Source organism: Myotis nattereri (assembly GCF_964212035.1).
Source record: "Myotis nattereri genome assembly, chromosome: 18".
NCBI lineage: Eukaryota > Metazoa > Chordata > Mammalia > Chiroptera > Vespertilionidae > Myotis > Myotis nattereri.
The window spans coordinates 35,207,189-35,231,085 of record NC_138093.1 but is presented as its reverse complement, the minus strand read 5'-3'; the positions used below and the strand labels follow the sequence as shown (position 1 = coordinate 35,231,085).

At 42.1% G+C, this 23,897-nt stretch overlaps 1 protein-coding gene across 11 annotated transcripts in view; it reads left to right on the top strand.

Moving 5' to 3' along the window:
- Window positions 1–7,725: 7,725 nt before the first annotated feature.
- The window catches only part of MDM4 (MDM4 regulator of p53), a 37,250-nt gene continuing 21,078 nt past the window's right edge, over window positions 7,726–23,897 (top strand). For 3 of the 11 annotated variants that reach the window (XR_013997155.1, XR_013997156.1, XM_081112408.1), the window contains exons 1-4: window positions 7,754–7,843; window positions 18,476–18,586; window positions 20,345–20,419; window positions 23,609–23,742. Coding sequence is in view for 7 of the 11 variants with exons in the window: in XM_081112408.1 (XP_080968534.1) it covers window positions 18,509–18,586; window positions 20,345–20,419; window positions 23,609–23,742 (287 nt within the window). In the remaining 4 variants the exon portion in view is untranslated. Of the gene's footprint in view, window positions 7,844–8,004; window positions 8,117–18,475; window positions 18,587–20,344; window positions 20,420–23,608; window positions 23,743–23,897 lie in introns of those variants that run through there. The other 8 variants (XR_013997157.1, XR_013997158.1, XM_081112407.1 and 5 more) reach the window with 6 other exon arrangements.

The window sequence follows — 23,897 nt, the reverse complement described above, 5'->3', positions numbered from 1 at the left end:
CATGCTTTGGTCTTACTGATCTCCCTGCAGTTCCAGGAATATACACTGTTCTCACCAAGGGGCCTTCTACTGACTTTTCCCACAGCTTGGAAAGGGCCTCCCACCGCCAATCGCCACCGCTATCACCCTTCATGTTTCTACATGGCAGGCAGAAGAATGGCCTCCCAGAGGAGGAAATGTCTGCTTCCCACTCCCCGGAACCTGTGCCTGTTATCTTAGGCAGTGAAGGGATTGTGCAGATGTGATTAAGATAAGGACCTTCAGATGGAAGGTTAGCCAGGATTACCCAGGTGAGCCCAATCTAATCACATGGGTCCTTAAACGCAGAATCCTAGTACCTTCGCCAGTTGAAGTCAAAGGGAGAGGTGATGCCCTGGCCGGGTGGCTCAGTTGGTTATAGCGTCTTCCTGTGCACCAAAGGGTTACAGGTTTGATTACGTGTCAGGGCACATACCTAGGTTGTGGGTTCAATCCCCTGTCGGAATGTGTGCAAGAAGCAACCGGTTGATGTTTCTCTTTCTCTCTCTCTCTCTCCCTATTTTTTAAAAAAATCAATCAACAAAAATGTATCCTCTGGTGAGAATTAAAAAAAAGAGGGGATGCCCTAGCCAGTTTGGCTCAGTGGATAGAGTATTGGCCAGCAGACTGAAAGGTTCTGGTTTGATTCCAGTCAAGGGCATGTACCTGAGTTTCAGGCTCCTCCCTGACCAGGGCGCTGGTTGTCGGGGGGCGTGCAGGAGGCAACCAATCGATGTTTCTCTCAGATTGATGTTTCTCTGTCTTTCCCTCTCTCTTCCACTCTCTCTAAAAATCAATGGAAAAATATGTTCGGGTGAGGATTAAAAAGGGGGGCGGGGGGAAGATGTGATGATGGAAGAATGGTAAGAGAGATACAGCATTACTGGCTTTAAAGTTGGACAATGGAGGTCCTGAGCCAAGGAAAGTGAGCTGTTTGTAGGAACAGATTCTTCCCTAGAGCCTTCAGAAAGGATCACAGGCTGCTGGCATCTTGATTTTAGCCCACGGGGGCCCATGTTGGGCTTCTGAAGCTGTAAGATAAGTTGTGTTGTTTTCACCCACTAAACTTTCAGTTATTTGTTACAGCAGCAATAGCAAACTAATACACCCTGCAACTAGTTTTCCAGGAAGCTTCCCCAGAGTGCCTTCTAAGGATGCCTACCCACACCCCGTAGCTGCCTGGATTGTAGCACTAATCACAGCGTTGTAATTGTTTGCCTTTGTCCGAATTGGGGAGGGCACGGAAGAGGGGGTAACTAGTCTAAAAGCTCCTTCAGGACTAGGACATCTCTGTTGGGTTTACCTTTTAATTGCTAGGCCTACTTCATCGCCTGATGCAAAGTTGGTGCTCAATAAGGACTCGGTGAATGAGTGAATGAATGAAGATTTAACATTCTACACCCGAGAGTGACCTGGCTAGACCATGGGGCACTTGAGCATTTATGACTCTGGGGGTAATAACAAGAAGTAGGTTATTATCAGGGAGCAAGTGGATGAAATGAGAGGGAGGGGAAGGTGATTGAATCCATTTACTTGTGTTGTGTTCTCTCAGGGCTCTGCTGTGGGCTAGGGCTAATCTGTAAAACAAATTTGAGCTAAATTTGAAAAAGGCAATGTTTGTACCATTTTCATTTTAAAATGCTTCAGTAGACTTTCTTCAAAAAGATTTAAGTGTCTTTGAAAGATGAATGGAGCCCTAGCCAGTTTAGCTCAATGGGTAGAGCATTGGCCTGTGGACTGAAGGGTCCTGGGTTCAATTCTGGTCAAGGGCACAGCCCAGGTTTCGGGCTCAATCCCTAGTGGGGGGTGTGCAGGAGGCAGCCGATCAATGATTCTCTCTCATCATTGATGTTTCTATCTCTCCCTCTCCCTTCCTCTCTGAAATCAATAAAAATATGTTTTAAAAAAAGAAAAGAAAGATGAATGGATATTGGAGATGAGGTTAGGGTGCTCTATAAATATTTGGTGGTTAGGTTGATTTCTTCAGTTTCATTGACATCAGTCCCTCTACTTTCTCCCCTATATCTTTTCAGTGACCCAGCATTTTTGAGGGCTTATGCCAGTATCTGAGTTTTTCTTTTTCTTTTTTTAAATCCTCACCTGAGGATAAGTGTATTGATTTTAGAGAGAGGAAGAGAGAGAAAAACATCGACTGGTTGGTTCCCATACACACCCCTACCTGGGGTCAAACTTGCAACCCATGCCATTATGGTTAATTAATATTTAACAAGGGAGGCAAGAGCATACAATGGAGTAAAGACAGTCTCTTCAATACATAGTGTTGGGAAAATTGGACAGGTACATGCAAAAAAAGGAAAAAAATGAAACTAGCTCACCAACTTACACCATACACAAGAATAAACTAAAAATGGGTAAAAGACTTAAATGTAAGTTGAAAAAACCATAAAAATCTTAGAAGAAAACATAGGCAATAAAATCTCAGACATCTCATGTAGGAGTATTTTCGCAGATACATCTCCCAGGGCAAGGGAAACAAAGGAAAAATTAAACAAATGGGACTACATCAAACTAAAAAGCTTCTGCCCAGCAAAAGAAACCATCAACAAAACGAAAAGGGAACCCCCTATAATGAGGTATCACCTCACACCTGCCAGCATGGCTACCATCAATAAATCAACAGTGCTCGCTTCAGCAGCACATATACTAAAAATTGGAACGATACACAGAAGATTATCATGGTCCCTGTGCAAAGATGACGTGCAAATTCATGAAGTGTTCCATATTTAAAAAATAAGTCAATCAATGAACAACAAGTGCTAATGAGGATGTGGAGAAAGGGGAACCCTAGTACACGGCTGGTGGGAATGCAGTCTGGTGCAACCACTGTGGAAAAGAGTATGGAGTTTCCTCAAAACTTAAAAATGGAACTGCCATTTGACCCAGGGATCCCACTTCTGGGAATATATCCTTAGAATCCCCAGACACCAATCAGAAAGAATGTATGCACCCCTATGTTCATAGCAGCACGATTTACAATAGCTAAGACCTGGAAACAGCCAAGTGCCCGTCAGTAGATGATTGGGTAAGAGAAGCTGTGGTACATTTGCACAATGGAATACGATGGGGCTGTAAAGAAAGAAGGATCTCTTACCCTTTGCGCCAGCATGGATGGACCTGGAGCTTAGTATGCTAAGTGAAATAAACCAGTCAGAGAAAGACAAATGTCACAGGATCTCACTTATATGTGGAATCTAATGAACAAAATAAACTGATGAACAAAATAGGTCCAGAGGCATGGATACATAGAAAGACTGACAGAGGGGAGGAGAGTGGGGAGGGCTGAAAGAGATGAAACAAAGACATGGATGTGTGTCTGTATAGGCCATGGACACAGATAATAATGTGGTTTAGGCCTGGGTGGGGCAGGGGCTGGGTGGAAGGTGGGGAGGGGGTTAAAGGGGGCACCTGTAATATTTTCAACAGAAGGAAGGAAGGAAGGAAGGAAGGAAGGAAGGAAGGAAGGAAGGAAGGAAAGAAGGAAGGGAGGAAGGGAGGAAGGGAGGATGGAAGGGAGGGAGGCAGGCCTCAAATATAGAATCTGTCAGTTTAGACTGACCTCTACTGGGTGAATTCTGTTCAACAGTCTATGTGAAGTGAAGCTTGAGGGAAACACTTATGATTTCATGCTAAATACGGTGCAGGATAGCATTCCTGGTGTGGTTTGCAATGCAGCATAGAAAAAGCTGATTCGGTTCATGTGACCTCAGATGGGACTTTGCAACGTTAACAAACCAAACTTTCAAATTTAACTGTTGCCCATTCGATAAAATTATTCTCCTGTCAGCTGTCTCCAATGTAATACCTCTCTTTTACCTCCCTCCATTCCAGCCAGGTTAATTTATTCACAGTCCCCGACCCCCCCCCACCCCCACCCCAGTTGAAACAGAACTTGCATGCCCCGCATGCCCCACTTTCCTTCTAGACTTACCATTTCCCCTCCCACTGTGCCTAGCTCACTGCTGGGGAAATTGTAGGTGCTCAATAAGCAACTTGATGGATTAATCTCATTCAGTCTATTTGATTTTAAACAGCCGTTTTATTATCCATCCAGAATGGGACAATAAAGCCATGGGGCAGGAAAAAAAACAAAACATGAAGGCTTCTTTAACTATCTGCCTTAAAAAAAAATTAGGTAGTGTGCACCTGAGACTAATATAATATTGTATGTTAACTGTGATTGAAAAATAAAAAACAATTAAAATTTTAAAAAAAGTTAGGTATAATGCATCTTCCTCATAAAAAGAGAGCAAAAAGTTTTTCCTTATCGAATACAGTGGGTGCTTAAGAAATGTCTGAATGAGTAAATAAATATCTGCCTGGCTCATTACAATGTCTTTTGTACACATCTCTGATCATTTGAGTCTTTCCCTTCTAATCTTATTCACAGTGGGGAGAGTAACAGTGGTAAATTGTGAGATTTAGAAGGCTTCTTACAGATCAGCTAATCAATTGCCCTCATTCCATAAATTCGGAAACCCAGGCCCATTCAGGATCACACAATTTGTTGGTCTTTATTCTAAAAGAATCAGACAATTGTAGGAAAGAAATTGCTCCAACTGAGGCTGAGCTATTTTGTTGTTCATTGTGTTCAGCAGCCTCAAGTTCCCAGAAACAAAAATGAATTCCCTTATCAGTCTTTGGAATTTCATAATCTTGTGTTCCACACCCTGTGCGTCAGGGTTGATAAAACTGATTGTAGGAAAAACTTGGCTAAACTGGAAACTATTATTCTCAGTACTGTATATGGCTTCTTCCCCTGGTGCACACTTACACTGCTTTAGACGGACTCATGTTGTGAGTCTGACTTGAAAACTGTAACTTGTCTGGAAAAGGGGGAACGGCAAAAATTAATCAAAATTTGAATTAAAGTTCTAAAGCTCCCCTTGTCTCAATGTAAATTCAGGCCCACACTTCCACAGTCCCTTCTCCTCTATTAGCTCCTCTACTCCTGAATCAAATGCGTCTTCGTTTGTGCTAAGGGATGGTTATCTAACAGCTACATCATCCAGTAAAGGGAAATGTATTTTTCATTAAAGGGAAAGATACTGTAATCTGGTTCAGCAGAATAAAATTAAGAGGTTCTATCTTTTTTTTTTTTTTAAGAGGTTCTATCTTAATCACAGGAAAGTGATGTTCAGCTTGGTTGCCCATTTTTCTGTAATTTAGTAGCATTGAGTTTTAGAGAATCCAGTAGATAGTGACAATTTATCAAATATGAAAGAGCTTGAAGAACACATGCTTTAAATGTAGAAAAATAGAAAAGAGAGTTAAAAAAATTTTTCTTCAAAAAGATACTTTAAAACTAATTAATACCTAAATTTAACTTTTTGGAGAAGCAATTTATTAGAATTATATCAAGTAAAGAGAAGAGCAGCTCCTACCCAAGAGCGCCCGGATAGCTCAGTCGGTAGAGCATCAGACTTTTAATCTGAGGGTCCAGGGTTCAAGTCCCTGTTCGGGCGTGTCGTTTTAATGTCAATGCTGAAGTGTATTTATATTTTAAGTGGAATTCGCTTTGTTTTTCAATGATTTCAGACTATGATAGATGTTCTCGGGGGAAAAATGACCATGCGCAATTACTTCATTTCTTGGGGAGTACGGAGGTTTTGTGCAGTAGTTTCGCAGCGAAAAGGAATTTGTTTTTTCAGATTACTAATAATCGAGAAAGGACAAAAAAACAACCAGTTAACGCAATGCGCCCATTCAAAACAAGAAAGGGGGGCGGGAAAAAAAGAGCGAAAAACATAGCGCCCGAACAGGGACTTGAACCCTGGACCCTCAGATTAAAAGTCTGATGCTCTACCGACTGAGCTATCCGGGCCCTCACGTGGAGCTGAAGCTTTTGCAAACCCTTACAAAAAGTCAGGACTCTTGTGTAATCACGTCCTTCCGCCTGCGCTTGGTGACGCTTTTAAACACGCGGAAGCTGGGGATTCATGCGCCAAAGAAAGACTTAAGACCTAAAGAAACCCTGCGCCTTTCTCCAGCATGGCCCGCTCATGCAGAACGGCGACGTATCTGTGTCCTCAATAACCACCGTTAGGTAAGGCAGGCTTCTTCGATCTGTGCTCTCTGTGATAGGTCCAGGATTGAGAGAACGGCGAGGTAGACCACGTTTGAAGCGTCGCAGTGAAGTCTGGTCTATTATCCTATTGATCATCTATTGATAGTCGGGTGGATACCAGTTCTCAAACCTTCCCGCTAACAGAAAAAAATCAATGAGCCGAAGAGAATACACATACGCTGTTCTGAAGCTGTCGGGTCGAGCTGTGTAAGATCAAGCGGGAGATAGGACACTGATAGGGAGATTGTATTGTAAGTAATTTTACGCGAAGAAAACCTTGGGGTCAGAAGCCTTCTTAAGCCCGAGAGACTGGAAAGCCGAACATGCCCGACGGGGAGATGTTATTGATCTTGCCATCGGAAGGCTGGTCTCGTCCACAGCCGTCATCCCCTGAGCACCACTCTCCGCAAAAGGGCTGGCTTTGGGAATTACCCACCGGGGCGCTCAGAGTGGGTCAAGCAAGGGTTTTTGTTAGCGGTTCCTTAATTCCTCTGCGATACAATATTAAAACTATAGCCACCATCCTGTATAATAAGGCTTAACTTAATTGACTAGAATGGAGGGAGATGTAGAGAATTTAGAAAGCTGGCGATATCGGGTTAATTCTGGGCTAAGGGAGTAACGTTACCCCTAGATTTATTCCCCTCGTGCACATTAAAAACAATAGCAAGGACTACCTTATTAAGTGTTCTCTGTAAGAATCACATCACCAGGGCTAATCGTCTACCCAGAGCTAGTGGTAGAATGGGTTCTAAAATGGGCTGTGTGTATGGAATGCGGAGGCATCAAATTAATAATACTAGACTGCCCGCCCCCCCGCTCAAAACCCTTTGATTCTTCCCTATTATTTATTGAATAACAAGTGGAACTTTTCATAGCAGCATTCCAAGTCCTCTCCAATCTGGCCCCAGCCTACATTCCACACCAGTGTCATTTAATACAAATTATAACGCAAACTACAGGTGTAATTTAACATTTTCTAGTAGCCACGTAAAAAAAAAAAAGAAAAAGAAACAGAAACAGGTGAAGTTAAATATATTTTATTCAACCCAACATATCCAAAGTATCATTTTGGTGTGCAATCAACATAAAACTTCATCAGTGAGATATTTCGCATTATTTTTTCCTACAAAGACTTTCAATCTGATGTGTATTTCAATCGTGATGTGCACGTCTCCATTTGGACTAAGCACCTTTCAGGCCACATGTAGCTGGTGGTGATTATACTGAACAGTGTGATTCATCACCGTGTCAATCGTCTACACAACTTCCAACACAAATCAAAGCCGACCCTTCTCAGTTTTAAGACCGTGTCTTCCGATTCCTCATCCTGGGGAGCGGAGGGAGAGGCATTTTTCTGATAAGCGAAAGGATGCCCCTAGGCTTCTCCCCTCCCGGGTTTCTGACCTCCTAGGACGCGTCTGCAAATAGCACCAGACCTCGGAGCTTCGCTCCGGAGCCCTCAGATTCCCCGCGGTCTAGGCCTCGCCACTCTGTCCGCCGGAAGAGGGTCTACTCTATGGTGGGGAGAACTCGTCCTCTCTAGCCCTCCAGCCCTCCAGTGGGCCATCTATGGTTTCCCCGAGGCCTCGCCGGAAGCTCCTGCGCGAGGTGGATGGGAAACCGGAAATTGCGCTCTCATTGGTCGCCACCCGGGTTTCAAATTGCGGCCGAGGCCTGAGCACCTTTGACTGACATCCTCTGGGCTTAGCGCGGGAGCGACTCGCGAGTGGCCCTCAGGTGTGGTTTTGGGGTTCCGGCGGCGCCGGGAGGCCGGGGCTGGGGGGGGAGGGGGAGTGGGGAGCGGCGGCTGCGCGGCGGGTTCCGCGGGCCCCGAGCGGGGAGAGCGGGCGGCGTGGGCGGCCTGGGACGGTGGCGCCGGGCGGAAAGGGCTGGCGGGGAGAGGGTGGGGAGGTGAGCACCCGGGGAAGACGAAAGCGGAGGTGCAGGGACGGCGCGGCTCCGCCATCAGTGACAGCCTAACGATGTTCCTCTGGGCGCAGGATTTTGGGGGTACGGAGGCACTTGGGAGCACGGAGGTGGAGAGGGCGGCGGGAGGAGGACCCGAGGTGCGTCAGGAGTTCAGGGGAGCGGTTTGCAGAGCTGCGGGTCCCGCGTCTCAGGCCGGGGTGCTTGCTTGCAGAGTGCTCACCCCAGGGCCGCGTGCAGACCTCCCAGCCGTATCGGGAGAGGAGGCTCAGGAATATGTGTTTTAGTCAGCACAGCCCCCTCCCCACCCCGGTGATTCCTGTGCACCCTACCGTTTGAGAACCGCTGTTTTAAAGCGGCGCCGGAGGAAAATGCTGCTGCTCATTCTTTTTGTGTGTGTGTTTTTTTTGGGGGGGGGGTGTGGGGACACCGGCTGTGAAAGAATTCACCACTGAGAGCTCAATGCAGAGAGGAAGTTTATTTTACTTTCCTGGAAGGGAAGGACGGGAAGGAAGGGAAAGGGCCGGTGCATTGCTAATCAATACACGGGCAACAGTGATAAGGAAGGGAGGAGGACTTTTGGGCTGAAATTGAGCAGACAGGAGGGGGTGGCAGTTCGTTCGTTCTTCAGGGGACAGTGCAGGCAGATGTCCTCGGCAGGTGTCTTATCAGTGCTTTCCCAACGCCTGTAAAAATTCTTAGAACCGAAGTTACAAAGAGTTCCACCGAGGCTTGTTTGAAGGGGAGGAGGAGGGGAACTTTCTGCTAACGAGAGACTGCTGGGTGCACGTTAACCCTGGGTTGTAAAAACAGCAGGGAGGAGGGGGGTGCAGGAATGGAGCCTTGAAAGTAGCGTGTCTTGTCTTGCAGTTTGAACTGGGGGGCTGTTTGAATCAGGGGGACTAACCATCTTGGGATTAATCAGCAGGTGCTTCTCACAAATTGTGGGCGGCCACAGCGAGGAAAAAAGAGGCCTTTTTCCTGCTCTCACGCCCGCCTTTCCCCCCTCCACTGCACTGGGCAGGTTCACAACTTTTTATAGTCCTGAAGTGACGGCGCGTGCCAGTTTAAAAAAAGAAATGCGCAGAAAACAAGCGTGTGAAGTTACCCTGTCATCCCTAACCGGGTTCCTCCTCGGGCTGGCAGCTGTTAACTGCCTGATGCCACAGCCTTCCTGGCTTCTCTGCACACATTCACGGATTGAGGCAGTTGTGTGATCATTTTGTATGTATTGTTCTGCACCTTACGTTTTTTCAAACAGTATCAGGGACAGCTTTACATAAAATAGACATGACATACTTTCTTTTAAAGATTTCCCAGTATTGTGATACAGGGTTGTACAACAGTTTCTTGAAACAGTTCACCGCCGATGGATTTTTTGGTTGTTTCCTGGCATGTTGTTGGTTTTGCAAACGCTTGTACACTATCTTTGTACATGTGTAACAGACCTTGTAAGAACTAAAAAGTCAGCAGTTTTTTCCTTGTAAGAAAAAAGTTTTTATTAATTTGTTAAAAAGCAAAATTCAACCAAGTAAATTTGAAGAACTATTTGGCTTTAAATAACTCATGAATTGGGCAACATCCCATCTAGCAATTAGAAGGGAGCGCGAGGGGTTGTACAAAATGGAAGATTTTTATAGGAAGAAGGATGGAGCAAGGGAAAGGAAGGATTCCTTTTTTTTTTTAATCCTCACAGGAGGATATATAGAGAGAGTGGAAGAAAGGGAGGAGGGGGAGAGAGAGAAGCACCGATGTGAGAGACACATGGATTGGTTGCTTCCTGCATATGCTCTGACCCAGGCCCAGGCTGGGGATTGAGCCTGCGACCGAGGTAAGTTCCCTTGACTGGGAATCGAACCCGAAACCCTTCGGTGCAGGGGTCAGTGCTCTAACCATTGAACACACTGACCAGGACAAGAAGTTTTTATTTTTATTAGTCTTAAAATCACAGTTGTCTTCAAAGGTAGAGATTTAAAAAATTTTTTTTTATTGAATTTATTGGGGTGACATTGGTTAACAAAGGTAGAGATTTGAAGGTGAGATGTAGAGTCTTTTGAACTAAGTGTAGGGTAAAAACCACTCTTTTTTCATCATCATGATGAATAGAACTGTTCTTGCTCTCTATGATTTCAGTGTAGTAGGGGATAGACATAAAAACATAAATATAATGTGGGAAGCGCTCATGGATTTGCTCTGGTGTCATCAGCCTCCCTTGGGGAGTCAGAAAAGCCTTGACCAAGGAAGTGACTTTTGACCTAGATAGAAGAATGAGTGGGAATTTTTGAGAACAGAAAACAGAACATAGAAGAGGAAAAAGGGCGAGTGCTAAGGCCTACCCTCCCCCAGTTGAAAATCTGATACAACTTTTGACTCCCCCAAAACTTAACTACTAATAGGTAATGTTGACTGGATGCCTTACTGATAACAGTCGATTAACATAATTTGTTATTTGTATTCTCTACTGTATTCTTACAGTAAAGCTAGAGAAAAGAAAATGTTATTAGGAAAATCATAAGGAAGAGGAAATACACTTACAGTTATTGATTGGAAAAAACTTCGTGTGTGAGAGGACCCTGCGGTTCAAACCAGTGTTCAAGGATCAGCTATAACTGGCAGCTTGGTATAGTGAAAAAGGATAAACTTTTGACTTGAGCAGGTTTTTTGACTTCTTTAAGCCCCAGTTTTCTCTTTTAAGGCGTGAGTAACAATATCTCATCATGCTGCTCTCAAAAGAGGTTCCAGGTGGGAAAGGAACAAGATCTTGCTTTGGATTCAGAGTCCATCAGCTGACTTCATTTTCTCACACACATCCTTGATCAGTGCCTTTGCTCATGGTGTTTCCCCTCCCATTTTTCCAGGATTCTCCCATTTGAAAATCCTTCCACTCCTATCTCCATCCCCTCTCATTCCTCCTCTGCCTCATAGTCAACAATAATTTGTCCTGCTCTGAACTTCCCTGACTCTTAAATCAGTATCTTTTTTAATGGCACAACACTTTCTGCTTATGTTAAAGTAAGCATAAGGACAAAGTGGACTGCTAAATACATGCATTTATATCAATTACAATAAATGATTAGAGATATGATTTGACAAATTGGATTAAAAAACCTAGAGTTCAGATATATGCTTTTTATGAGGGACACACAAAAATTTTAAGGCATGCAAAAAATTGAAAGTAAAAATTTGATAAAATACATATCTGGAAATACTAACTATAGGAAAGTTGGCACGACTATTCTAATATAAGATAAAATATACTTTAAGGCAGTAAGTATCTTAATTGGGATGGGAAAATTATTTTGTAATAATCACTATATATTGATAGTTTGCCAAGAAGATAAAGCAGTTTAAAGCATATATATATATATATATATATCTGATTAAAAATCCTTAAAATAGCCCTCACTGGTTTGGCTCAGTGGATAGAGCGTCAGCCTGCAGACTGAAGGGTCCCAGGTTCAGTTCTGGCCAAGGGCACATGCCCGGATTGTGGGCTTGATCCCCAGTAGGGGGTGTGCAGGAAGGAGCTGATCATTGATTCTCATCATTGATGTTTCTATCTCTCTCCCCCTCCCTTCCTCTCTGAAATAAATAAAGAAATATATTTTAAAAATCCTTAAAATAGATGAAGCAGAATTGGTAGAACTATACTAGGATAAATGGACAAAACACCAATATAGTGAGAGATTTCATTACATCTCTTATTTGTTGGCAAGCTGGCAGATTAGATATGTAAGATTGTAAAAACCCAACAAGCTTAACCTAATGAACATAGAGTTTTTTGCAAGCATACATTACAGAATTGATCAACTAGACCAGAGGTTTTCAACTGGTGTGCTGCAAGAATTTTTAAAACATGCAGTATCTGACTATTTAGTCAGGGGCACTGAGCTCTTTTCCCTTAGATCGTCAGATAAAAAAAAAAAAAGACAATAATAGCCACTCGGTGTGAATGAATCGGAATTACACCTTTTTTTTTGTCACATCAAAAATTTTTTTTGGTGTGCCGCAGAATTTTAGTAATTAGTTTATGTGTGCTATGAGATGAAGAAGGTTGAAATCGCTAAATAGACTATGGTGCAAGCCATGAGTAAAGCGTTGTGCTACAATTTTACAAAGGCCCTGGTATCACTAGGCAGTAGGGTTTTTTTTGTTTGTTTGTTTTTTAAATTTAAACTTTTTTTGGTTGAACCTTATATATGCCCTGACCAGGGATTGAACCACACTATCTTGGCATATCAGGTGGATGCTCTAACTGAGCTACTGGGTCAGGGTTAAGCGATAGAAGTTTTTCAGCTTCATTATAATCTTAGGTGACCACATGCAGTCCATTGTGTACCAAAATGTCCTTATGTGGCACATGACTATAGTAAGACCTAGAAACAAATCATCACACACTGGAATATTATGCAACAGTAAACATAAATGAAAAGTAAAGTATGCTTTGACATGGATGAACTTTGAAAACATTATGCTAACAGAAATGTCGGACACAAAATGACAAATGTTGTATAAGTTCACTTATATGAGCTGCCTATAATAGGCATATTCATAGAGGCAAAATAGGATAGTGGTTACCAGGCTCAGGGGAGACTAGGTGGGTAATTGTTTAATGAATAGAATTTCAGTTTGGGGTGATGAAGTTCTGGAGTTGGATGGATAATGGTGATGGTGTACAATATTGTGAATGTACTTGATATCACTGATTTGTACACCTAAAAATAGTAAATTTTATGTTATATATGTGTAGTTTACTGCAATGAAATATTTTTAAAGAACTGAAGTGACAGTCCAGCAACAAATTAGTGAAACAAAAATCCCTAAAATTACATATAACATATCTGCTTTTGTATTTTTTAGTTTTTAATATATTTTTATTGATTTCGGAGAGGCAGGGAGAGGGAGAGAGAGAGAGAAACATCAATGATGAGAGAGAATCATTGATCAGCTGACTCCTGTACACCTCCCCACTGGGGACCAAGCCCACACTGGGCATCAAACTGTGACCTGGTTTGTAGGTTGATGCTCAACCACTGACCCATACCGGCCAGGCAACATACCTTCTTTCAAAAACAAAACCAAAAGTTAAAGGCAACCAAACTATACAAACGCACTTTTTAGGATTCCATTTTGATGCACTGAAAGTGCACAGAAAGCAAGGGAAGAAAATAAAAACTTAGGAAGCAGGGTGGTTGTTGGGAGGCGGGGGAAATGGGACGGGCAATATGGTTGTCAGAGTCCCAGTTTGTAGATGCTTACTGCATTATTATTATTATTACTATTTTTATATTTTTTAGAGAGATGACGGGGTGGGGAGAAGGACAGAATGAGAAAGAAAAACGGGGGTCAGGAAATTAACCTGCAACCCAGGCATGTGCCCTTGACGGAATTGAACCTGCAACCCTTTGGTGCATGGGCCAACACTCTACCACGGAGCCACACTGGCCAGGGCTGGCCAAACATTTTTTAAATATATATTTTTATCATTTGATTACCTCCTATACATGCCCCAATCTGCAATCTGGGTTATGTGACCTGACTGGAAATTGAACCTGCCGCCTTTTGGTGTATGGGACGGCACTCCGACCACTGAGCCCCTGAGCACGGCCAGGGATGCTTATTGCATCATTAAGAATCAGGTAGAAGTGAGCCAGGTATGGATGAACAGTGAGAGTATGTCTTGAAGGAAAGGATTGTGGTAAATTCTGTGCACTTGAGGTCTGAAGGGGAAAAATGCCAATAGTGGGGACTTAAGAGCGCTTCTGAGTTTGACATTTTGACTGCAGCAGTTTATTAATTGGCACATCCTTATGCTTCTCCTGCCTCATCTATAAAATAAAGATAACATTGCCTACATCATAGGAATATCTAATATTAAATGGGTTAATATATGTGCCTGGTACAGAGTAAACTCTCTAAGTCTTTGCATTTGTTTTATCTAATGCTATGCGATAAACCACCAAACAATTTAGTGGGTAGCAACAGCTATTTTGTTTGTTTATTTATTACCGTTCTGTGGGCTGAGATGTGGTTTTTCTGGTGGTTTCATTTGTGGTCTGTCATTTAGCTGTAGACAAGTGTCAGCTGGGGCTAAACTGAAGACGTGTTGCCTTTTCAGGGTGTGTATGCCTGAAAGGCTGGGGCTCAGATAACAAATAAGACTCTCCAGATATCCCTTTTGCCCCCTTAAGTTAAATTTATCGGGGTGACATCCACATATCCTTTCTGTGGGATCTCCAGTAGAGTAGCTGATTTGGGGGGCTTTGAAGAACATAAAAATGAAGCTGCCAGGCCTGGAATTGGGACATTTTGGTTCTTCTATGACTAGAAAAAAAATTGAGTTGTTCTGAATTAAATTACAGCTGCACGAGAATGAGAGAACAGTGAGCCTGTTACTAGTCCTGGACCATCTCTGACAAAAGACTGCTTACATTCCTGTATATCTGTTGGAATTTGGGCTTAATTTGTAGGTGGCTATTTTTAAAATTATCCAAAGGAGAATAGCCAGACATCATAGAACCCCAGGAGTCTCCGCTTTTTATTTACATGAACCCGAACTTTTCCAATCCACTGCCCTCAGCTAATTCATAGGAGCTGACACTTCTTTCTTGCTGACCGTGTCTCTCCCAGAAGCTGGCCCTGTTTCAGTTCAGTTTCTCCCACCCCCTCTGTCTATAGCTAATGTAAATTCTTTCAGAATGACTTACATTCCTTCCTGCCCCTCCTCCCACTTGCCAGGACAGTAGACGTGTCTCTTCACTTAGCTATGCTGCTGGTAGTCAGGCTTCCTGCTCCAGGACCTGGTCTTTCTTGCTGTCAATGGCCTAATCCTTTCTTTTATAAAAGACATCCCCCTTGGAAGTTAAAACTTTTTGTTTAACAGTTGCGTCCTATTGATCAGCTTATGTCACAGAGCCAGTTGGGAGATGTGATTCATTGGGGACCGTTTTTGGAAATCATCCACACTATTATTAATATTTGTGTCCATTATGTTGCTGTGCCATGTATATAATAGTTATCTTAGGCACTGGGAATATATTAATGAACAAATAAATACAAATCCGTCCCTACTTGTAGCTTATATTTTACATGATAAATAATTAAAGTGTGTAGTGGGTTGGTTGGTAACATGTCCTGTGAAGAAAATTTAAGCAAGAAGAGAGAGGGAACTCTGGGGGTTGGGAGTTGCAGTTTGAAAAATGGGAACTGACATTTGAGCAAAGACAAGAGGAGGTTAGGAGCTAGAGGAGCAAAGGTGGACTAGAAGAGGGGCATGAGAACTATATAAGTTAATTTAAGTCAAAGGAAATTAGCCCTAGCCAGTTTGGCTCAGTGGATGAGTGTCGGCCTGCGGGTCCCAGGTGGGCTCCATCCCCAGTAGGGTCGTGTAGGAGGCATCTGATTAATGATTCTCATCGTTGATGTTTCTGTCTCCCTCTCCCTTCCTCTCTGAAATCAATAAAAATATATATTAAAAAAAAAAGTAAGTCAGGGCCTGCTCTGTGCTACCTGACACAGAGATGCAAGTGGACCGCAAGGAGCCCCCAGAACGAAGAAAATTCCTGCAAAGATTGATTAATACTACCTGTACCATAAAAGGAAAACAGACCACAAAATATATCTCTTAAAGGTTAAAGTTGCCCTAGCCCCGTGGTCAGTAAACCGCGGCTTGCGAGCCACATGCGGCTCTTTGGCCCCTTGAGTTTGGCTCTTCCACAAAATACCACATGCGGGTGTGCATGCATAGTGCGATCGAAACTTCGTGGCCCATGCGCAGAAGTTGGTATTTTGTGGAAGAGCCACACTCGGGCCAAAGAGCCGCATGTGGCTTGCGAGCCATGGTTTGCCAAGCTGCAGTTTGCTGACCATTGCCCTAGCCGGTTTGATTCAGTGGGTAGAGTGACGTCCTGTGGACTGAAGGATCCCGGGTTTGATACATACGCGGGATGCCGGCTCGATCCCCAATGTGGGGCGTGCAGAAGGCAGCCAATCAATGATTCTCTCCCATCATTGATGTTTCTATCTCTCCCTTCCTCTCTGAAATCAATACAAAAATATATAAAAAAAGGTTAAAGTTAACCCCAATGTTTTTGCCCACTCTCTGTTTCCCCATACCAGTAATTTTCCATAGAAACTAAAAGCAGCTACAAGCCCAACTTCTACAGACAGTTGGGGTCTTCTCTCCTCTTGTGAGGAGATCCCATTACTCCGTGAAGTAGCTTTTCTTGCTTATCCTCTCTGCTCAATAAACTTGCTCTGGTTTTAACCTCCCGTCTGGTTTGAGCCTTGAAATCTTTCCTTCATGAAGCCAAGAACCCTCTTGGCTCGGGCTCAAGTCTCCCCTAGAGACTTACCCCTCCGGCATCAGAAGCAAGAAAACTTTAAAAAGGTTAATGCAGTTTCGAGGTGGGTGGGTGGATTAGTATAGGGAGAAGTGCTTAGATTTTGAATACATTTTGAAGACAGCTTCGGAATTTATTTATGGACTGGATGTGGAGTGAGAGAAAAAGGAAATTAAGGATGGTTTTAAAATCATTAACCTGAGCTACTGAAGGATGGAGTTGCCATTTACTGAAGTGAGCAAGACTACAGAGCTAGCAGGTTTGGGGAGATCAGGATTGGTTTTGAAGGGGACCAAAATTTTGCCTACCTAAAGCTGCCTCTTAGGATATTGATTTTAAACTGGTTATTAAGAAACAAGACTCAGAAAGAAACTTTGATCCTCTTCTCCTTTCTTGCCTGAGAGTTTCAGGTGGAACTCTCCACCTTAGCCCAATCTGAATTGAGTGTGGTGGATAGGAGGGGCTCATTAACTAGCTACCCCTCACAGCATCTCATTGTTTCTTGGTTGCTTAGCAGAAATTTATGTGGCCTGTATGTTCCACTCTTTCTCAGTTACCTATAAATGGCCAATTCTCACTTTTGAAATCTAAGATCCCATTCCCTCCTTTTCTCCTTGCCTAAAATGTCATATATACCCAATTTTAACTCACTGTCTTTGGAATTTTCATGCTTACGTGAATTCCTTGTGCATATATATGAAAAATTTGATTTTCTGTTAATCTCTCTGTTAACTTGATTATTAGCCCAGCTAGGAGAACTTAGAAAGTGGGAGGGAAGTTATTTGGAGCCCCTGTTTTATTTATTAGGTTTGAAATGCCAATTAAAAGCTAGCTGTTTTAAAATGTAAGCTATGCTTGTGTCCTATTAGACTGCCCTTTTTTGTAGCAAGGGAAGCTGATAGGAAGGAGAAATTTATGCCTGTAATAGTTAAGTCTTCTCTGAAGAGTGAGGAATCTTGTTTTAGCTAGACTATTGGCTTTTCTAGGCTCTTTTCACCCTTTCCCTGATGTGGCTTGTTCATAAATTTCACTGATTGTCACCTTTTTACTAGAAAAAGGCCTGACGTAAACCCAAGCAAGTTTATTTAAAATTGCCATTTTCCTTTCCTACAGTTTTTCTTTAAGGAGAAAAGGTAGAGGTGAGAATATGAAATTAAATCTTACTCTCTATTTCAATTCATGCTGTATCTTTCCTTGATGATATATGTCCACCTTGGTTTAACCCAATTTGTAAGAATTTAGTTGCCATTGACCAGAGAAAATTTCAGATGGTCTAAATATAGCTGTTTGAGAGTGAGAAGAAACAGGAATAATTAACAGTTAATAGCTGTGGGCCAATTAACCAAAGAGTGCTTACATTCCAGAATAATAAGTATATTGGAGCTTTGAATCAACCCCAGGCATCCTAATCCTGCATATGCATGAACTTTCTGGACTGTTGCTTTAACCAATCAAATGTAGTAAATCTTTCTTTCTAACAGGCTGAGCTCCTGTCAAAGGACTGCCCATACTTCACCTTATTTTCTCCCCACTTATCTCAAGAGAGAGAGAGCAAACATGTGATAAACGAATTCTTACTGGGCCACCCACAAACAAGGGGACTAAAGGAAACCGGCTTTGCTAGATTTCTCCCTGACACATTTCGTTTATATTATGATATTAATGTCCCTTCTTTTAAGCAGGTTTTTCTATCTGAATTCTTTTAGGCAAGTAAAAGGGGGAATGTCAAAGTTCTTTCTGAGTCTTTTGTTTCCTAATAACCAGCTCAACTCAATCTCCCAAAAGGCATATTTTGGGGTGGCAAACCTTTGGTCCCCTCAGTCCCACCTTTGAAACTTTAAAAAGTTTCATGCTCCAGTAGCAAAGTTGGTAGATTGCATAGATGATTCTTACTCTTGATTTAGCTCTTCAGCTTTTTGCAGTATCTGAACTAGAAAGTGACCAGAAGAGTGTCAAGCATCTCCACATGGGTATATTACATTTGTGTAGGGCGTTCTGTAGGGCGTTCTGACGTGTCTTATTTTTGCTGGCTGCTTTTTTTGTAAATCCTAGAGAGAATTTTCTACTTCAGAAGAGATTTTGTAATTTTTTATCCTTTTAGATTTATCAACAGACTAATTTCTTCACTGCCAAAATGGCATCACTTTCTACCTCTGCCCAGTGTTCAACATCTGGCAGTGCTTGCAGGAGTTCTCCAAGACAGATCAAGCAGGTAAGATGTTTTTAGGCATTCCTATTTCTCTTTAAGTTAAAAAAAAAAGTAAATAAATTGAGTTGGGGATGTAGCTGGCTTCACTGACTGTAGGTTTTTATAGACAGCAGAAGTATTTTAAAACGTCATATTAGGGAAACTAGTAAACAGTATTAATGCTCATAAATTTGAATGGATCATTGATTCCATAAATGTATAGAAGTTACTGATTGCTTAATGGTACATTTTGAAAATTAGAGTGTTTTAGGGTACAGGTGGCTAGTGAGGAGTTTGGGACGAAGTTATATAAATTAGTTTTTGTCTCTCACTTCATTCTAATTTGTTTTCTTTAAAATAAAATTTTAAATTGTAAATATAGCAAATGTATTCTTAGAAAAGATTCAAACTTTATAATGTATTTAAAGTGGCTTTTTAAAAAATGTATTTTTATTGATTTCAAAGAGGAAGGGAAAGGGAGAGAGAGAGAAATATCAATGATGAGAGAGAATCCTTGATTGGCTGCCTCCTGCACATCCCCTACTGGAGATCGAGCCTGCAACCCAGGCATGTGCCCTGACCGGAATTGAACCATGGTTGCTCAACCACGGAGCCACACTGGTTGGGCAGTATAGAGACTTTTTTGACCCATGCCTTTCCCCAAAGTCCCTTTCCCCTAACATAACAATCAATTCGGTGTGTCTTGTTCCAGATCTTTTCCTCTAACATACCAAAATAATGTCATTTTGTGTTGTGTTTTCATAAAAATTGTACACTATATAATATTATGTAGCTCATTTTATTAAAATCGTGGAATTTGGATTTGATGGGAAAATGTAGCTTATGGTTTTGATGTAATTTGCTATCTCTGGAAGGACACAAATTAAGACCTCAAACGTAATGTTAAAACAAATTGCAGATAGATACTTAAATGTAAAAAATGAAATGATTAAAAATACTGGAAGAAAATTTAAGAAATACTTGTGAAACTTTAGAATGAGGGAGGCCTTATGATAACTGTGGCGGCTGTAAGAGGAGACAAACTTTGACTGTATACAATTGAGAAAACTAAATTGTGTGGCTAAAGACAGACTCCATAGTCAGAGTCAAGAGATAGCAAACAAAGCCATTATGCCTTGTTTATATGTTTATCTGCCAAGGGTATTCGGGTGATTTCTATCTTTGGACTATTGTGAATAATGCTGCTGGGAGCACTGGTGTACAGGTAGTTGTGCGAGTCCCTGCTTTCAGTTCTTTTTGGTGTATACCTATGAGTGGAACTGCTCGGTAATGTGCAGATTCTATGTTTAACTTTTTGAAGAACTATCAAACTATTTTCCACTGTAGCTGCGCCATTTCATGTTCCCACCAGTGGTGCACACGGGTTCTAATCACTCCACATTCTCACCAAAACATATTTTCTTTTTTCCTCTTATAGCCATTTAGTAGTGTGAATGTGCTATCTTTTGAGAGTATGATTTTTCAGGAAGTAGTCTGCTTATCTGTAGTTACTTTATACTTTGAAAGATTATATAATACTAGAGGCCCGATGCACGAAATTCATGCATTGGGCTTGGCCCTTGCAGCCCTGGCTTTGTCCAGAAGGTTGTCCGGAAGGTCATTCGGATGTCCGGTCTAATTAGCATATTACGCTTTTATTATTATAGATTAGATAAGTATCCACCAGTGTTTAAAAAGTTGAAGGAGGTTCTCGTTCCCTATGGTATCAGAAATCAATCTAATTGAAATGTAAGTATCAGGTTTATTTTATGTTTTTATTAGGTACGACCAAAACTGCCACTTCTGAAGATTTTGCAGGCAGCAGGTGCGCAGGGTGAAATCTTCACTGTTACCCAGGTAAGCTATCAAAGAAAACTGTTTTAAGAACAGCTCAGAAATAGAAGCTGATGAATCTGTAGTTCTGAACTCAGCCCTAAGGAGGGAAGTTCTCCTGAGGTACTGGAGAGGCAACTTTTGCTCTGTTTCAAAGACCATGGAGCTAAGTTGGATTTCATATTTCCTTTAAATTCCCCTTTGAAGTTTGTTGTCAGCTAAACAAAACTAACCACGTGTTTATTGATCTCAGAATTAAAATGCAAAGCATGTATAAGATTTTTAAAAATGACACTCTGTGATTTACTGATGCTACCAGGCAGGAACTAAATGCTGTAGCTTTGCATTATAAATGTGTCAGATAATTTTTTGAACACTGTGAGTTATTTTAAACACTTAAATAACTTATTTAGCTTCTGAAGTTTTTTTTTAAAAAGCAAAAACAAACTGAATTCTTTATGTGGAAAGAGTATTAAAATGTTCATCTCTTGCCGAAACCGGTTTGGCTCAGTGGATAGAGCGTCGGCCTGTGGACTGAGGGGTCCCAGGTTCTATTCGGGTCAAGGGCATGTACCTGGGTTGCGGGCACATCCCCAGTAGGGGATGTGCAGGAGGCAGCTGATCAATGTTTCTCTTGCATCGATGTTTCTAACAGATTATCTCTCTCCCTTCCTCTCTGTAAAAGTTCAATAAAATATATTAAAAAAAAAAAATGTTCATCTCTTGCCCTAACCGGTTTGGCTCAGCGGATAGAGCGTCGGCCTGCGGACTCAAGGGTCCCAGGTTCGATTCCAGTCAAGGGCATGTACCTTGGTTGCGGGCATCCCCAGTAGGGGCGTGCAGGAGGCAACTGATTGATGTTTCTCTCTCATCGATGTTTCTAACTCTCTATCCTTTCCCTTCCTCTCTGTAAAAAATCAATAAAATATATTAAAAAAAAAAGTTCATCTCTTTGAACTGTGCTTACTTTTAGTAAGGTAAATGCTTCCTAAACAGAAGAAACAAAGTTATCAAGCTTTTTTTGAGTTTGCTTTTTTTATATATTTTATTGATTTTTTTACAGAGAAGAAGGGAGAGGGATAGAGAGTTAGAACATCGATGAGAGAGAAACATCGACCAGCTGCCTCTTGCACACTCCCCACTGGGGATGTGCTCGCAACAAAGGTACATGCCCTTGACCGGAATCGAACCCGGGACCCTTCAGTCTGCGGGCCGACGCTCTATCCACTGAGCCAAACTGGTTAGGGCGATTTTTTTTTTTTTTTTTTTTTTTTTACTAAAAGTTGGGCAGACATAAATATGTCCCCTTTTCTTCTAGTAGATGCTCTTCCCCATCTTATTTTTCTCTAGGCATTTGATTAGGTAGGAGAACTTTGCTAATACTGGGACACATTGTCTGAGATGGAGGGGAGCCCAGGAGCACCATTGCTCCTAATATAATGGGAACAGTGTAGGTAACAAATTTCTGTGCAGATAGCTAATAATTTCTGAGAAGTGGCGGCCTAAAGATAAAGATCGCTGCTTTGGTCTGCTTGTAATCTGAGATAGCAAAATTCTTACTGTCATTAAGTGACCATAATTATTAAGCAATTTAAAAAAAAATCTGTTACCTAGAGAAAACATTAGGATAAAATTAGATCATTTTTAAGTTTTGAATCATGAACTTGTTTGTTTCTTCCATTTTGTGAACTTGTAAGAAAAGCCAGATAGATTAAATTTTTTAATAAGCACTTAAAGTCTGTTTTATGCACTTATAGTTTATTAACCATTGTACTTCATTTGTCAAAAATAATTATGTGAACACACAGTAATTCTGTCGTAGTTATGTACCCCTGGACTGGCAAAATATTTTTATGACCCAGGCAAATTTAAAGTTTATGCCTTTGAGTAATAGGAGAGACTCCTTTATTTGGATTGGTGAGAAAATTTTAAAGGTGACACTAGGTGAATTCACCACTTTTTCTCATTGTCAGACCAATACATTTCTATTATAAAACTTAAGGCTCTGTTAATGTCCAGAATGATAATAAGTGGATAACCTAGTATTTGGGTTCAGTTATCCTGTTGTAGGACCACGGACCTTTATTTATTTTTAAATATATTTTATTGATTTTTTACAGAGAAGAAGGGAGAAGGATAGAGAGTTAGAAACATCGATCAGCTGCCTCCTGCACACTCCCTACTGGAGAGGTGCCCGCAGCCAAGGTACATGCCCTTGACCGGAATCGAATGCTCTCTCCACTGAGCCAAACAGTTAGGGCAGGATCCCAGACCTTTATATGTTACCTCTTCCTCTAACAAACCAAACCCTTATCCTATATAATAATAGGGTAATATGCAGATCAACAGAATGGCGGAACAACTGGTTGCTATGATGCACATTGACCACCTGGGGGCAGATGCTCAACATAGGAGCTGCCCCCTGGTGGTCAGTGCACTCCCACAGAGGGAGTGCTGCTCAGCCACAAGCCAAGCCGACGGCTAGCAAGTGCAGCAGTGGTAGTGGGAGCCTCTCCCGCCTCTGCAGCAGTGCTAAGGATGTCGGGCCTAAGCCGTCAGACATCCCCTGAGGGTTCCTGGACTGTGCAGGCCGGGCTGAGGGGAACCCACCCTCCCACCCCCACCCAGTGCATGAATATCGTGCACTGGGCCTCTAGTCTCCCTATAATTAACCAGAGGCCTGGTGCATGATTGAACCGGGGAGGGACTGTGGGAGGGCTCCAGGGCATGTCTGGCCCATCTTGCTCAGTCCTGATGAGCCAGACCCTAGCAGCAAGCTAACCTACTGGTTGGAGCATCTGCTCCCAGTGGTCAGTGCAGGTCACAGTGAGTGGTGGAAGGACCTTACCATGTCATTAGCATATTATGCTTTGATTGGTTGAATGGCCGACTAGTCCACGGGACACTTAGCATATTAGGCTTTTATTATATAAGATTTGTGTATTTTAAAAAATATCTTTATTGACTTCAGAGAAGAAGGGAGAGGGATAGAGAGAAACATCAATGATGAGAGATAATCATTGATTGGCTGCCTCCTGCACACCCCACACTGGGGATTGAGCCCACAGCCTGGGCATGTGCCTGACTGGGAATCAAACTGTGACCTCCTGGTTCATAGGTTGATGCTCAACCACGAGCCACGCCAGCCAGGCAATTTGTGTGTTTTTGACAGCACCTGGACAGAATTCTTAATAATAATTTATTTCTGTGCAGGTCATGCACTTTCTAGGCCAATATATAACAATGAAGCAGCTTTATGATCCTCGGGAGCAGCATATGGTATATTGTAGTGGAGATCTTTTGGGAGAACTCCTAGGATGTCAGAGCTTCTCTGTGAAAGATCCAAGGTAAAAAGAGGGGGGTGCTTATACCTAACTACTTGATCTTCATAAGTTATTAGTGGTTATCGATTCCTTTAGTCAACAAATATTTAAGGACCTACGTATGTCAAGTGGCCTATGAGGCACTGAGAACATAGTAGGGAGCCATAGTCTCTGATTTA